The sequence below is a fragment of the Myripristis murdjan genome, chromosome 8, assembly GCF_902150065.1.
Source record: "Myripristis murdjan chromosome 8, fMyrMur1.1, whole genome shotgun sequence".
Taxonomy (NCBI): Eukaryota; Metazoa; Chordata; class Actinopteri; order Holocentriformes; family Holocentridae; genus Myripristis; species Myripristis murdjan.
The window spans coordinates 5,851,770-5,867,977 of record NC_043987.1 but is presented as its reverse complement, the minus strand read 5'-3'; the positions used below and the strand labels follow the sequence as shown (position 1 = coordinate 5,867,977).

Sequence of the window (16,208 nt, the reverse complement as noted above, 5' to 3'; positions counted from 1 at the left end):
ATGATTTTGATAATCCCGGTTTCTTTTAATTAATGGAATAGAAACCATAACCCGAGGCAAAAATATATATATATATATATATATATATATATATATATACAAAAATCCCATCTCGCTTTCATGTTTCTCGTTTTCAACTGATCAGTTGTCCAAATAGTGTTATAGATACAGCACAGAACCTACAGTCCACTCCCAGTGCAGTGTTAAGTCACATGACTGATGGATTCAGACAAACAGCATGTGCAGCTGAATCGTTTTTGGTATTTGCTGATCAATTATCATATTCAATGGGCATTGTGTACACTTCTCATTCTCTGTATTTTTTATTGTTTGCATGTTAGCCAGGTTTTCCACCATGTAACTAATTGTATTTTTTCAAAAGTGCTGTAATTTTAAATGTGCAACTAAAAAGGGCTCTACAGTTGTATGCCTTTTAAAGGACCTACAGATATGCTTAAGTATTTGTGAATTTTACACCTTCAATAAGAAATAATTATGCCAGAATTTTTTTTTTTATTCCTCCAACAATCAAATCCTTTACAATTCAATTCATTGGCATAAATTCATAATCAGAACAGAGATACATAAGTCAATTAACAGGAAACCACAAGAAAAAATAACATGACAATGATGTTGTGTTCATTTTAAAGTGTAAGGTTCACAGTGAAGAGCAGTTACACAGTAAGGTGTGTGACTGTAGCAGTGATCAAAGATCAATGGGGGATTTAGTATAAACACCATTCAAAATCCAGCCGTTTCTGTAAAGACAGCTCTGTTCAAAAATACAACACTCCTATCAACCCATGTATGCTGTGAAGTATGAGGAAGTGCCTTGATTTTAACAGTGACAGATTTCACAAGTGTACACACACTAATAACCATTTTATACACACACACACGTACACGCACACACACAATCAACACATAAAAGCATTCAAAAGCTGCCATATACAGCCACTGTGTGCACCCCCCTACAGCTCAGGCAGGCCAGGCATGGGGAACTGTCCAGAGAAGGCCTCCACCTCAGCCTTGAGCTCAGCCACACGCTGCTGGAACTTCTCTCCCTGGGCCAGGGCCTCCTTGAACTCCTTCAGAGTGGCCTTGGGGTCCAGGCTTCCCTGGATCTCCAGTGTCAACTCAATACCTGCAAAAAAGAGAGCGGGACAGGCCTTGAGATACAGATTGTGTATAGAAGTGGCAAAGCATGTGGTCATGTATATATTGTGCTGTCCATGTGCTGTGATTCAAACTGTCTTTACAGCACAAAATGTGGATGTTATTCATAACCTTTCAGCTATTTGGTCCATAAAATACAGTGTGGGAGTGGAGCAATAAATAGCCAGGAGGCTTTGTGGTTAAGGTTACCTCTGTGAATGAACTCTGCAACCTTCCTGAAGTCTTCCTCCACCAGGCCTCTGGAGGTCAGGGCCGGGGAGCCAAACCTTAGACCGCTGGGGCGCAGAGCGCTCTTATCGCCTGCAGAAACACAGACACATGTTATAAATACTCTGGTGAAAGAAAGGCATGTGCATGGATTATATAAACCACTACATTTACATGTACAGCTATACTCACGGAAATTTAAGGGACAGAATCATGTAAAAATATGCACCCTCAGTGCTACATCCATATACACACAAAGCTGAACACACCTTTGCATGTCCGTGCTAACACACACACACACACACACACACACACACACACACACACACACACACACACACACACACACAGTTTACCTGGACAGGTGTTCTTATTGCAGGCGATGGCGCAGGCTTCCAGAACCTTCTCAGCTCGGCCTCCATCAGTGCTCTTGCTTCGCAGGTCCAGCAGGATCAGGTGGTTGTCAGAGCCGCCTGAGGAAAATAAAAGAATGTAACTGTGATCGTGTAGCACTTCCATGTTAAAAATTGCGCTCAGATATCAGGCCACCACACACTCCCTTGCAGCCACAGTCAGTAAAAATAAAGCAGACAGCAGGGAGGATGTTCCAGTCAAGCACAACATCAAGGACAGTGTCAGTCACCTCTCTTGTGTTCTTGTGATGGTTTCATGAATTATGGATGGGCCTACCAGCAAAATGCAGTTTATACTTGTCACAACAACACAAAGGAGGCATTAGGCAAGGCGGGATTCACAGAGGACATTTGCATTGTTTTGAGGCTTCAGAGCACAAAGCACAAAACTGCAAGTCCAGCTGCCACGATAATCTGTTCCTCCATTTTTTTTTTTCAAGCAGGGCATTACAGAAGTCACATGGAGAGTCACATGGCTCCGTACAAATTTCATTGGCTGATGAAGTTGGTGTGTATGTCGGTGGGTATGTTTTAATCTGACCACTTTCAATCTATTTTTTAATCTTCAAGTATGACATCTCTACAGTTTAATACTTAACACCTACAAACACACCTTGTCAGCATCCTTAGGAGGAGGGGAAAAAACACTCCAAATGCAAGTGCATGGCTTAACGCAAATCAACTTTGGGGTCTGCGACGTGAAAATGTTCAACTAATTTCATCTTTTTGAAACTGTTTTTTGATGTATCACAAATGCTCATGTGAGCATCGTGTTTGAGTTGAGCTGCCTTCCAACTGTCTTGTCTGTAAATTTTTATTAGGCTTGAGGTAAGATTTATAGTACTGAAATATCTGCATCAACTTTTCATGACCAAGCTTCAGTGTGTGGATGTTTATACTGATATAAGGTTGGTTCTGTTGAAGTCACCTGACACGGACAATTAATGCACTGTGTCTCCTACCGGTGACGATGTTGTAGCCATGGTTGATGAGGGCGTTGGCCAAAGCTTTGCAGTTTACCAGAACCTGCATCTGATAGGCCCTGAACTCTGGTGTCATGGCTTGCTTCAGGGCTACGGCCACACCTGAGGACACACACAATGATTTAAAAAAAATAAATATAAAATAAAAAAAGCAAAAATAAATGACATGATGCAGATGACTGCAGTACGGATGATGAAATTCACAAAAAAGACATGCACATGCCATAACACCACAACAGATAGCAATATAGAAATGCTCTGCAAACAAAAACATAAAAAAAATACAAAAATGCTGCAAAACCTTGTAGACAACACAATAGAACTAAGGAAAATCTATACAGAAATATGTCTAGAGCACACTTTATAGGAAACACCAGGGAATATTTCCAACTAAGTTGTGTTATTGACTTTCCATGAAATCCAATTTATGGACTTTTAGCAATCTCCTACACATTGACAATTTGTTTCATTTACCTCAATAAAATGTCTTTCCTTGATGGCCTATCCACATTATGATTACTAAAAATCCTGCTCTTCATAAATTCACATCAAAGTTTACTATACAATTTCTTATCAAGTAAATTAACTGAAAATATCTTAAGAATGGGTAAATGAGTAACAGCATTAGAATAAGCCATATTTCTAATTGACATGAGTAAGAAATGAGGCATCTAGCATTACATACTTGCCATATTCTCTGAAGAACATTCAACACTATTAATTTCCCCTAAAACTCAGAGGAATATCACTGGTATTGTCACTAACAAAGACAATACCCTTTTCCATACCAAAGTAATTAGACTTGGTGGAGATTTTAATGACTCTATTATTCCACAAGGTGGCACTGTGTGAAGTGAAATTGTGAGTACTACAAAGTATCTTTCTAAATGTTCAAACTTGTTTGTGGAAGACTGATAAAATAATGGGAAGGGTATCGTTCTCAAAATACATTTTGAAGTACATCTACTCAACTTTTATTCTATTCTCTTGGAAACAGAACATAGAGTACACATTGTCAAAGTTACCCATCAGCCACACAGTTTTAATAACTTGAGCTTGTGTTAAATCTATTTGCAATGCAATGGCCTCTCTTGGCCATGGAGCTGTGGAGCCGTGGAAAATGTAACAAGGAGAATGAAGTCAGGGTTTAAAAAAAAAAAAATACTACAAAGCAATGGGTACCTGCAATAGCATGGTTGTGTGGTCCTCCCTGCAGGCCAGGGAAAACAGCTTGGTTGATTAGGGATTCCAAGTTGTACAGTGTCTCCTTCCCTTTGGCATCCACACTCCGCACTCCTGCAACACAGGGAGAGAGGGAGGGAGGGAGGGAGGGAGGGAGAGAGAGAGAGAGAGAAGGAAAAAGGAGACAGTGGAGTCAGAGAGGAAAGAGTGAAGTCAGTGAGAAAGAGGAAAAAAATACAAGTATGAGGAAAAAGGCAGTCATAATTACTATTGCTTTGAAACTAATTTGTCAGAGCCATCACCCAAACATGGAGGCGCCCTCCTTTATGTCTACCTCTTCTGTAGAAAATGATGCCAGCACGGCAGCCACGCAGCGTCTTGTGCGTTGTCGTGGAAACAATGTCACAGTACTCGAAGGGCGAGGGGACGACTCCAGCTGCCACCAACCCACTGATGTGAGCCATGTCAGCCATCAGGTACGCGCTGTTCTCATCAGCGATCCGCCTCATACGGGCATAGTCGAGGTTACGGGAGTAACAGCTGGTTCCTGCAGGAGAAAATCATGAAGAGGAAAGTTTGAGGTTCTTCAGACTCGCAGCTACGGTTCATTTCTAATGGGAAGCATTTCCCTGCTCCTTTTGGAGTAAGAGGAGAATGAGAAACAACTTAGTTCAGTCATTAACCCTTAAACGAAATCCTTATCTTACAGCCCTCCTGTCCTTCAGTTTACAAACATGTAGATGCAAACAAACTCTTTCTTGTGCTGTTGAAATACTCCACGCAACCACTGCATTGCGCAAGCAAAATCAATTCCAGAAAAAAAAAAAACAATAACAAATAACTTTGAAACAACAAATAATTCTGAAAGAATTGTTGACCCCTTTAAAGGGAATGTGTGTCAGACTTCCAAACACAGGCAAATGACTAAAGCAGAGCGTAGAAGTAGTGGCAGCAGAAGTATGTAGTGTGCGTGTGTATAAAGTACCTGCGATGATGAGTTTGGGGTGGAAAAGGCGTGCATTCTCCTGCAGTCGGTCATAGTCAATGTAGCCAGTTTCTGGATTCACCTAAAAATGACAGGCCAGGTCATAACAAATACATACTGAACTGGCTGTATCAGATACACAGAACATAGTAGAAATAATAATCATATTTTAAAAAGAATACTTTTGCCCTCACGTCATCAAACTTATGCAACTTGAACTGTTTCCAAGTACAGCACAATGTTGCCCTAGTTTAATTAAGATTCCACCCAAATATCCTGATGCCAAAGTACAGTAACAAAAGCTAATTGTAGTGAGTACAATTTAGTGGGAATAGTGATTTTTTTCTTGGGAGGAATAACCACCATAGGGAAAGGGCTGGGTTCAAACTCCAAATCAATGTGTATAATGTGGGGAGTGACATCACCACGTGTTAATAAGTAATGTGTGTGCTATTGTTTACATGTTTATGTAAGCACCTGTGTTACCAACTTTCTGAGAGTCAATGGATCATAGATGCATATTGGTGGAACGTGTACAAGTGTTTGTACCTTGTAAGGCATGGATTCAAAGAAAATGGACGTGGCTGAGATTTTCTTCTTTTCAGTCATGAAGCCGTGGGTCAGGTGACCTCCGTCAGGCAGGTCAAGTCCCATGATCCTGCCATGGGGCTCCACAATGGCCGTATACACAGCAAAGTTAGCAGGGGAACCTGAGGGAGGACAGCGAAGAGAAGGACAGAAGGACAAGTTAACTGAGAACACCATGAGGAGCGTATTACATAGACGGTCTTTGTTTCTGGCTGTTCATGAGTAATATAACTATCAAATCGTTCTAACATGGCTTATGCAAGCCTTCTAAATGGTGCAGTGTGTTCTTCCAAAAGTATCCTATCTGCACCAGCCTGTTCACAACATTCATGTGGCTTGAACAGATGATAACGGCTTACATTTGGTAGGTCCGCTGGACAATCATGATGGAAAAATAGCTGTTATAGTGGTGACAACAATACAAATGTCAGCAGCAGCCATGTCAGAAACTGTTTTACTTTGGACGTAATCAAAGTTAAGAAAACATAACTAAAGGTGATTTTTAAAAAGTAAGCTGATATGCCCAGACGCAGCTAAAACTTTGTTTGCATTATAACTGGATGTTGAACCAGCACACACCTGAGTATGGCTGTACGTTGACACCCCATTTCTCGGAGTCCAGACCGTAGGCGTCCAGTGCTCTCTTCTGACAAAGTCTCTCCAGCTCATCCACATGCTCAGTGCCGCCATAGTACCTGAACACACACATATCACACTGGATATTAGACTGCACTAGGTTATGATGTTGGTTGGGTTTCAAGTTGCATCGTTTTTTAAAGTAATTTTAAGAATGCTTAAATGTACTGTAGCAGGCTGCTGTCTCATTGTAAATCTGACACTACTGCCTCTATGGCACTACAGACGAGGTCTTGTGTATTTTTTGCCTTTAATTGCTTGTGCAACGTTGCAACTTATCAGAGTTCCTACATATTGAAACTTGGCAAATGGAAAGCAATTTTGTGTGCGTGTGTCTGTGCATACCTCTGACCAGGATAGCCCTCAGAGTACTTGTTGTTCATGCAGGAGCCCAGCGCCTCCAGAACGGCTCTGCTGGTGAAGTTCTCAGAGGCGATCAGCTCCAGGCCATACGTCTGCCTGTGCTTCTCTTTTTTGATGATGGAAAACACCTGAAACGCACACACACACAAAATACAGTATTATTAATAGCCAATATAACAATTTGTCACATAGGCTGCATTCTGAAAAAAAAAAAAGTCATCAGTACATGCAGTACAGTAGTTATTTGTAAACTCTGATATATTTGGATAAGAAGAGCCCAATGTCAATATCAAATCTGGGCGAAAAATGCCATGGCATTTTCCTTTTCAGTTCCTCAAGTCGAGGAAAAAACTACTAATCAGATGCAAACCACAAAAATCAGAAAGATCACATCATGTTCAGTTGATACAATAAAGACATAAATCCTTTGCAAATGAAACACCATAAAATGATGGCCGGATGTGAGCTTGTGTTTTGTTCCATATTTTTATCTGGTCTGTAATTAAGGATGTCCGACATGTACTTCTGTGTAAATAACTGCAGATGGTGTTTCGAAAAAGATCTTTTACTTCTTACATTTATTTTATTTTTATTTTGCCTTTATTTAGTCAAGAGGGTCCCATTATGATACAAGATCTCTTCCTCTTCTTCATTACCAGTGATATCAAAACAGTCCACTTCAAGTCCAAGGATGTTGTGTAAAACATGCTTCCTTCATGGCAGCTTGTAGAAGACTTTTTAAACTATTCAAAGAAAGGAGCGTGTCTTTGAAACGTTTGAAACCCACAGTGCCTGGCTGACATACAAATGACAGACCTCTGAGTCGTTGATGGCCAGAGGTTCCAGCATCATCTTGTTGTGGGACTCCCACATCTCTTTGCTCACACTGTGGCCGTTGCTCAAAGACATGGTTATTCCTCAATGCTCACAGAAAACAGAGACCTAATGGAAAAGAAGATCACGCTTTCATTCAGAAATGTGATGGGAAACCCATAAACAAAGAAATACAAAGACAGAAAGTCTCCTGTTATATGCACCAAAACCTGAAAATTTTGGGAGCATAAAACCTATAGTCACAACACCTAAATAATAAAAGTGAGATTAGTCTCCTGTTTGTGTTTTCTTTAGGACAATATATGAGCTGATCCAAACTGGCATTCAGAGCCGCCGGCTCAGTCCAGTGCCCCAGACAAAGGAGCTGACATGCAGCAGTGTTGCAGCACTGGGGCCATGGGGTGACACGGCCACAGGTCCAGCCTGTTAAACTTTGAACTAGAAACTCTCCCAGGCTCCTCTGATAAGAAACTGAGCAGCAAAAACACACTGGTCTTATCAGGTTATCCGGCTGACGAGCTTACGTATTCATAAACTTTACAGTTGCTCAATCCTTAAAAATCAAATTTACCTTAATCCGAGACTGTTCCCGCTATCCAAACACTGGTTAGCCGTGATAATTATATTGTTGACAAATGATTAACACTGACTGGCCCGACGGTTCACAAGGCAAAGCCGTGTTTTTGACTTCAACACAGAAGTAGGTCAACAGCAGGGCAAATATACATCTGTCTGACTTATGTACAACACATGACTTTTATTACCCTAACTTAAAGACACACGACATAAACACACAGGCTGAAGACCAAACATTTTATACGTGAAATTTTAAAAAGTTAGGCGAGCCGTTAAAATTTCCCGCTAAACAAACAAAGCCTGTTTTCCAGCTAAATCAGCATAAACACTTGACTGGCTTAGTTGGGAAAACTGTAAAGAAGTCGTATCAGGACGTCTAAAATCACAACAGAGGCCAGAAAAAATCTACAAAACTAAGACATTCAAAGTGAGAGCCTCAGTCCACACGAGGTTACTTTATATTCTGCCAATTTCTATATGAAGAAAAACATAAATTTCAGTTTTATTTGGGCTTCGGCGGCGCGTCAAGAGGATCTCTTGCGATGCTCCGTCTTGGTTAGGGCAGAAAGTGATGATGATGTTGTAAAGTGGTAATATTAACTTCTGCTTTTGGTACTTACCGGTGAGTTTCCACGCTGCTGCTCGCTGCTGTCAGCACTGCGCCCTGGTGGGAGCTGAACCATGAGGCCGGGACAAAAGAGCCTGCCGACCCAGGACAAAGTCCGCCAAACTGGCAGCCAATCCGGCCGAGCGGGGCGGGGCCACGGAGAGCAGACCCTCCCTCCGAACTCATTATAATCATCATCACAGACCTCTTCCTCCCCACATGGTTCAGCATGCAGCCTGCATGTAGCAGGTGCACGTTTCCACCTGCTCACTTCCTCTGTGTTCATCCCGCGTGCTCTCTGGCTGTGTCTGACATGTTTACCAACCCTCCTGTTGTCTTGGTGGTCGGTGAATGGTTGCCCTCCATTCAGTGTTTAGCGTCTCTAAATACATGATTAACACCATTTTTGCCTCGCATGTAATGGGGACAAGTGGTTACTAACTAACATGATGATGTGTTTTCAAAATCCTGCTCACATTTTGAATGCACTGGTACAAACCATTCCTCTGCTTTAGGGCTCTAATCTAACACAACCAGAGGGGGAAACATGATTCCCACAAGAACACTGATGTATAAGACAGGGTGATTGGGGAGTTTATGTTATATTTGAGTAGTTATTCAGAATCAGAATCCAATTTATTGTCATTACACAGTTGTACAACAAAATTAGAGACAGTGCCTTAGAGTGCACATAAAACACACATTAAAACCAAAACACACCGCATTCAGTCTATTCACACATAAAAATTGCACAGTTGAGTAAACCTGAGTACCAGTGTAAATAATATATAATAAATAATAAATAGCAGTTGCAGCAGCTAAGGGTTAGTGCATGTTCATGTTCAACAGGGTTATGGCTTTGGGGAAGAAGCTGTTTTTGAGTCTATTTGTCCTTGATTTGCATCTGTATCAGCTGAGGGCAGGAAGTCAAACAGTTGGTGATTGAGGTGTGTAGTGTCCATGGCTATAGTTCTCGCCCTGTTCAGGCACCGTGTGTTGTAAATGTCACTCAGGGAGGGGAGAGGGCGACCAATGATCTTCTGAGCTGACTTTACAACCCTCTGCAGCCTATTCCTGTCTGCCTCAGAGCAGTTGTCATACCACACTGAGATGCAGTGTGTCAGCAGGCTCTCAATGCAGCATCTGTAGAAGGTCTCCAGCAGCTTGCCATCCAGATTGTTCCTCCTGAGCACCATCAGGAAGTGTAGTTGCTGCTGGGCCTTCTTGACAACAGCCAAGGTGTTTGCAGACCAGGAGAGATCAGCAGAGATGAGGGTGCCCAGATATTTGAAGGTGTGGGTCCTCTCCACACAGTCACCGTTGATGTAAACGGGGGCGAGTGCAGTTCTGTTCTTCCTGAAGTCTAGTCCTGTAGTCATCAAGAAACATAAAGTGCCTGACACATAAACTTGGGTCACAATTTTTATTATAATCACTGTCTGGAGGTTTAAGCTACTATTATTCCCAGTTGATAAAAAAAATGCTAGTAAATTTGAAGGTAAGAGGAGGGTCACAGCCATTAACCATCTAAACTTATATTAAAAAACATTATATTAAAAAAAAAAAATCAGAAGCAACAAGCCAGTATAAAGATAGTGCTTTACAAGTCATATCTTTTGAAAGTTTACATGCTGTATTAAAATAGAACTGTCTGAAATGATTTTTGATGTGTAACAATAGTCTTTGGTTGTTCAAATGAGTAGGAGGCACTGAGTTTCTGATAAAAATGTTATTTTGTTTTTGAGACATTGCCAATTAAGATGTCTTCATTTCTGAAACAGGTTCTGCTGTGCTGGAAGCTGATGTAGGCTACACACACAACTTCACCCCACATTGGATGGGAAAAAAAAACTTTGGTCATTAGCTCATTTAACAAACAATCAGAGATATTGATTATCCTGTGAAAACAAAGTATGCTTTTCCTTTAAGCCCTAAAATTAAAAAGGTCCATTTCACATTTTTGACTGGCGTATACCCATCCAAATAATTATTAAGGAAGAACTGACTACAGTGATCAATCACACTAAAATTCAAGTTCAAGTTATTGCTGGTCTAATTTTAGCTTCTGCTGCCAAAGAGGTCTGCAGGAGCCGTGGACCCATAGAGACATCACTAGACTGTAACCATAGCAACGCACATCCGGCGAGATTGTAGTTCAGCCGCTAACCAGCAACCAAAAGTTTTTGATCTCTCAGTGTGTGTTGTTAAACTCCTCCATGTTGATGAGTGTGGTTCAGAAATGAACAAAAAAAAAAATCGACCTCTTGGCTGTTTTGTGTTTAAACTGCCTGCCACTGGATAACAAAAATGTGTTTACTGGTCAATCATTATTCAGCAAAGCCAGGACTATATATTCAACAAAGCACTGTAGTATGATAACCAACTTTATGACAGCCGATGGTGCAAATTCCACTATGTAGGCCTTTTTGCAGTGACAGACTCAAACCTGTTACGAAGCAACATGGAAAAGCACATTGAAAAACAAATTCGGTTCCTTCACATTAAACTAGGCCTGTTGTTGCATGATGAATATTGGCAAAATAAATAAAGACTCATGTTTCCTGTGCGGTTAAGTACACTTACAACCTCTCTGCTGCCAGACAGATGTATAAAGTGATCACAGCCAAGTCTTCAGCACCACTCCTCCCTGGACAGCTACAGCTCACTGCAATAAAACCTGCAGGGAGAGCCTGTCTGCTGCAGACAGGCAGACCTCTGTATCAGGCTGCTACTGCACACGATGGTACAGGTCCAACAGCTGTGGTGTTTCATCTCTTTTTTTCCCAGAGCAGTATGTGATCACCACAATTGACTAGCAGAGACTTAGAAGACATGATATTGCTATGACAGATCTGTCCTCCTCTGGAAAACCTGATAAAATTGCAGAAACGTACTTCCAATGTGAACAGCTGGAGAAAAAAAAAGCTTTGAAAAAAGAGCTTCAAGTGACTTTACGTTTTGTTTTAAGCTCTCCGTTGAACTCACTTATCCCCATGCCCATGGAACCGGTCTGTTAAGAGACGGAGCCAAACTGAAATACAACTCAAGAGTGGAGAAAGAAGCAACACTGTCCTAATCTGTGAAAATTTTCAGACATACTGTTTTTTTTTTTCACAGGGAGTTTACATTGTGGATGTCAAGCTACGAAAAAAGGCCTGTTGCACTGTTGTGACTTCTAGAGGCTAACCTTGACTGATTAACTCTCTCTCTCTCTCTCTCTCTCTCTCTCTCTCTCTCTCTCTCTCCCTCTCACTCACACACACACACACACACACACAAAGAGGTATAGCTCATTCTCTGGGGAGCAGCATGTCTCTGACACAGAGGTTTCTAGACCAGAGCTTCCCAACCTTTTTGGCTACAAAACACCTTTGTTGAGGCCAGAAAATTACTGTACTGCATTTCCACAGTTACCCAGTGTTTACAAACCACAGATGTTGTAATGTATTAAATATCTGAGTAAACAAAAGCTTTACTGAGGGGAATTCATATTGCTCCTGAGAGCTGGTAAATAATAACCCAGTATAGGAGCCGTGGCTGTTACAGTGGGTTTTGTGTTTCAACTTGTTTTCATGAAGGAAAAAAAAGCAAAAAAGCATATTGCAATTCATTTGACAGATATTGCAATTATAATATGATACAGGATTTTGGGAGGGATGATACTTTTAGTAGTATAATTCTCATTTTCAGTGAAAAAGCTATTAAAAGGATGATGGTGTGAGTTTTGCTGAAGTTTGTGCCAAACATGTTTTCTTACATGTAGAAAATGTAGGCCAAGGTATCTCTGTGGGAATCTCTTTATGAAGGTGAAATGTGGTTTAGATATTGAACTTGGCCATATTGTGATTTCAAAAATACTTTGATTAATTGTTCATCTCTGGAGTGGACCCAACGTGGTGCCTTTAACCTGAGGTTGGGAGAGCCTGATCTGCACCTGTTGTGACATATTACACGTCTCAAGGTGTAATAAACAAAATAAACACATAAACAGACACAGGCTTTACTGGTTTCATAATATTAATCTGAAATATTTCCATGATTCAGTTATATACAATGTAAGATCCCAACAAAAAGGAAAAAAAACAGTGGCAAAGCTCATTTAGCAAAGTTGGAGGTCTACCATGATGAGTATACCACGTATCAATATCATGTACAAGGTTAAAGGTTAGAAGGGGTCATTCCAAGTGTAAGCGAAGACTGGTGTATTCTCATTTGAAGCCTTACGTCCTTGGAGTAGCAACAAAGCCATCATTCCATGCCAAAATATACACAACCCCTTTCCATGGGTCTCTCCTCAGCCATTTCCCAAATGGTCATATGTTACAGTAAGTGAAATACTCTTCATAGCTTTTCCTTTAAAAATAGTCAAATATATTTTTTTTTTGCGCCAGTCCATGAATGTGTGAAAATGCTTCTGATAAATAAACTCTGCATCATTTCAGGGACAGGGAGTTTATTCCTCTAGCCGCTGCTGCCGCTGCTTCTTTTGCTGCGAGAAAGGAGACAGGAAACAGAGAGAGAGTCAGCCTGAGTCGCACGGCGGCACGGTGAACCTGACTGGCACTCGTCTGCACTCGCACAATAATGGCACTGCCATGTTCCACTTTACTGAACTCACTCTTTAAATCCAAAACTAATCCTGGATTAACAAACCCAAGGCACTCAATAATTACCACCTCCCGTTTAACACAAGCATCGCTCTGCAATAATCATCTTGTCAGACACGTGCTCACCTTTCTTCTCTTCCTCTTTCTTTCTCGCCGCCTCCTCTCTCTGTTTCCTGATTATGGCGAGGCGAGCGAGGTCGGCTTTGGCCTGGTCCGTTTTCCCTGCCAAGTGCATTTTCATGTAGCGCTCCTTCGCTTTCTGCTTCTCAATCTCTTCCCTGGTCAACAGCAAGGGACAGTAACAGGGGGAGAGACAGTGATTAAGCTCACAGCAATTCAACGTAAGAGCTGATAAGAATAACTAATAATAATTATCCATTAACATTAATCTTTCATTTTCAAAAAAAATGTGCAGAAGACAAGAAAGGCCAAACTTTTTAGACTGACCAGATTATCTTCCAAATGTCAAAGTGATTTTTACTGACATTCTTCACTCGATATTTGTCTTTTTCCCTCTGAAAGTGCTAACAAGCAGCAATGGGATTAATATGAATTCAAGAGAAAACCTTGTACGGCTAGAGAGCCCCCAAACTAAACATGATTCACAGTCAAAGAAGAAATGCAGTTATTGTAATAAAAGGCTCCACGTCATCTGATGCAATTATTGGCTGAAATTCCATTTTCCCATTTATCGGAGGTTGATATATCAGCCACCTATAGATCGTACATCCCTGAAAGTCATGGGCCTAAAATGGGAAAAAAAAATATACACACCTCTCTCTCCTTGATAACTGCCTGGGCTCATCCAACTCGATCTGCGTCACCTTCTTGGATTTCTGAGCCACTCTGTTGGGGTTCTCGATCTCTATCAGCCCCTCCACGCCGCCTCTCCTCTTCTGTAAATACAGAAGAGCAGCACAAACGGCACAAAGTCAGTGTTTTGAGAGCAACAAGGAGCTTATTTCAGAGTCTCACAGGTATTGAGTAGCCATATGTTCACTGGTCCTCTGAAAAAAATCCACTGATAAACTGCAGTAACTCAGAACTCGACTGCCAGACTTTTAAAGTAGAACAAGACAGAGAGCAGATCGCGCCGGTTTTAACCAACATGCATTAACCCCCCGTGTCTTTCAGGATTAATTTTAAATTCTTTTACTTGTTTACAGGCTCTCAATGGCTTGGGACCGGCCTACATTACTGAGTCTTTGTCATTTTATAATCCTCCACAGCCTCTTAGATCCTCTGCTGCTGTTTTTTTTTTTTTTTTTCTAACTACAAACTATCACATAAACAAAACAAAACAAAAAAAAGCATCTCTGCCTTTTTCAACTATGCACCACAATTATGTAATTTCCTAGCCAAAGATCATCTTCAAATGAAACAAAAACTGATTCATTCGACATTGCTTTTAACTACCTGTCACGTTTCCTTTGTTTTGTTCTTTTATTCTGTTATTTTATTCATTTTATTGCTGTCATGTCCTCCTTTGTTTTACATTTGATGTCTTCCTTTGTTTCAACCTATTTTCCTGCTTCCATATGTTCCTTTGTTTTATCCTGTTTTTTTTTTTCAGTTGATTGCCTGGTTTTATCGCACACTATTACCACTTGTTGTACATTGCCTGTTCTTATCTTATTCCCCTTTTTCTTTCACTTTTTATTGTAAAGCACTTTGAGCTACACCCCCCTGATTGAAAGGTGCTATATAAATAAAAGACTCTGACTATTATTATTATAGCTATATCATCTTTATTGTCTGCAGATGTGGAAACTTGCCCTCAGCTTCTCAAGTTGGTTAAAACACATTACAGTGAAAAAGATTATCAGATACTTAAACTGCTCTACTGCTTCAGCAGGCTGATCACTGATTGGAGCAGGTGGAAAATAATGGCAGGCCTTGTGGTGACTAATAATAACTCCTTAGTCTTTCTTTCCTTGATAAAGAGGCCACTGTCTTCACACCACTTAGTAAGCTCACCAATATGGAGGAAATATGATTATTATATCTAATCAAATACAGAATTATAAAGGATTATATTTGTGTGTGTGTGTGTGTGTGTGTGTGTGTGTGTGTGTGTGTGTAATACAAGAAGAAGAGGGAGCACCAGAGAAGGAGACAGTACCTCGGAGGAATCATCATCGCTGTCATCAGATCCTGAGGCTGGAAGCTTCTCTGCTGCATCATTTTGAGCTGCACCCTCGGCGTCCTCCTGCTCTTGCTGAAAACAAACACATGAGACAGACTCTCCTCAACATTGACAGCGGGGACAACATGCACTGCCAGAGGCCGGGCGATCACAACATCGACAGGCACCAGTGCTCTCTCCACCGACCTTTTTCCTCTCCTTCTCTGCCTTCATCTGTGCGTCAATCTCCTCGGGGCTGGTGTAGGTCCGCATGCGGCCCTTGTGGCCACCTTTCTTACCTGAAAGCACGAGCAGAGAGACAGGCAGCACGTCAGACAGGCTTCAACACACACTGTGCGGGTAGGGTTACACTTCAACATACACACACACGAGGCAAGTACGCTACCCAGCTCCTCTGAGTTTGCTGTGTTTGGTCTTTAAACATATTTTATTGAAGCAAAACAGACTTTTCCCCCCATCAGTAATCTGTGTCAGCGCCCACCCACAGCCCTGGAGTGGTGGAAACTTCTCCCTGGTTCACGGTGGACAAACAGCAAAATCAACACACAGCCCAGTGCGGTCTGAAGTCCCCGTGTGTGTGTTAATAAAGTGTGTGTAGCAGCATGTGCTGGGCTGACAGGAGGGCAGCTGTCTGATGGTGTTAACAGCAACACAGGCTCTGACATGTAGCCTTTCCCGTGTAGGTGGTTAACTGGCGCTAGCGGCTAAACAGCTGGACTAGTGTCCGCACACACCGCAGCTTACCTCCTTTAGGCATGTTGACAAACCAAGCTGCTGTTAGAAACCCCCACACAAACACACGCCGCCCGCAAACATAAATGTGGAGGCGCTGGCGTCGCTGACAGCTGCTAAACAACACAGGCAGTGGTGATCTGCTCACAGCACAATGCTGATAGCACCGCAAC

At 41.5% G+C, this 16,208-nt stretch overlaps 2 protein-coding genes across 3 annotated transcripts in view; both read right to left on the bottom strand.

The window, feature by feature from the left end:
• shmt1 (serine hydroxymethyltransferase 1 (soluble)) overlaps positions 1-8,709 on the bottom strand; it is a 28,160-nt gene extending 19,451 nt beyond the window's left edge. Inside the window, exons 1-12 of one of the 2 annotated variants that reach the window (XR_003928577.1) lie at positions 8,564-8,709; positions 7,350-7,475; positions 6,516-6,661; positions 6,114-6,229; positions 5,496-5,656; positions 4,947-5,028; positions 4,296-4,508; positions 3,962-4,075; positions 2,759-2,881; positions 1,740-1,856; positions 1,366-1,476; positions 904-1,144 (exon numbers count right to left, since the gene is read on the bottom strand). Coding sequence is in view for 1 of the 2 variants with exons in the window: in XM_030057286.1 (XP_029913146.1) it covers positions 972-1,144; positions 1,366-1,476; positions 1,740-1,856; positions 2,759-2,881; positions 3,962-4,075; positions 4,296-4,508; positions 4,947-5,028; positions 5,496-5,656; positions 6,114-6,229; positions 6,516-6,661; positions 7,350-7,442 (1,449 nt within the window). In the remaining variant the exon portion in view is untranslated. Of the gene's footprint in view, positions 1-488; positions 1,145-1,365; positions 1,477-1,739; positions 1,857-2,758; positions 2,882-3,961; positions 4,076-4,295; positions 4,509-4,946; positions 5,029-5,495; positions 5,657-6,113; positions 6,230-6,515; positions 6,662-7,349; positions 7,476-8,563 lie in introns of those variants that run through there. The other variant, XM_030057286.1, reaches the window with a different exon arrangement.
• Positions 8,710-12,536: 3,827 nt separating this feature from the next.
• On the bottom strand, positions 12,537-16,200 carry pdap1b (pdgfa associated protein 1b). Its single transcript, XM_030057288.1, has 6 exons — positions 16,048-16,200; positions 15,490-15,581; positions 15,280-15,375; positions 13,932-14,053; positions 13,284-13,435; positions 12,537-13,039 (listed from the first exon to the last, which is right to left on the bottom strand). Exons 1-6 carry the CDS (start codon positions 16,058-16,060, stop codon positions 12,984-12,986), a joined length of 531 nt encoding a protein of 176 aa, XP_029913148.1. The 5' UTR covers positions 16,061-16,200; the 3' UTR covers positions 12,537-12,983.
• Positions 16,201-16,208: the final 8 nt, after the last annotated feature.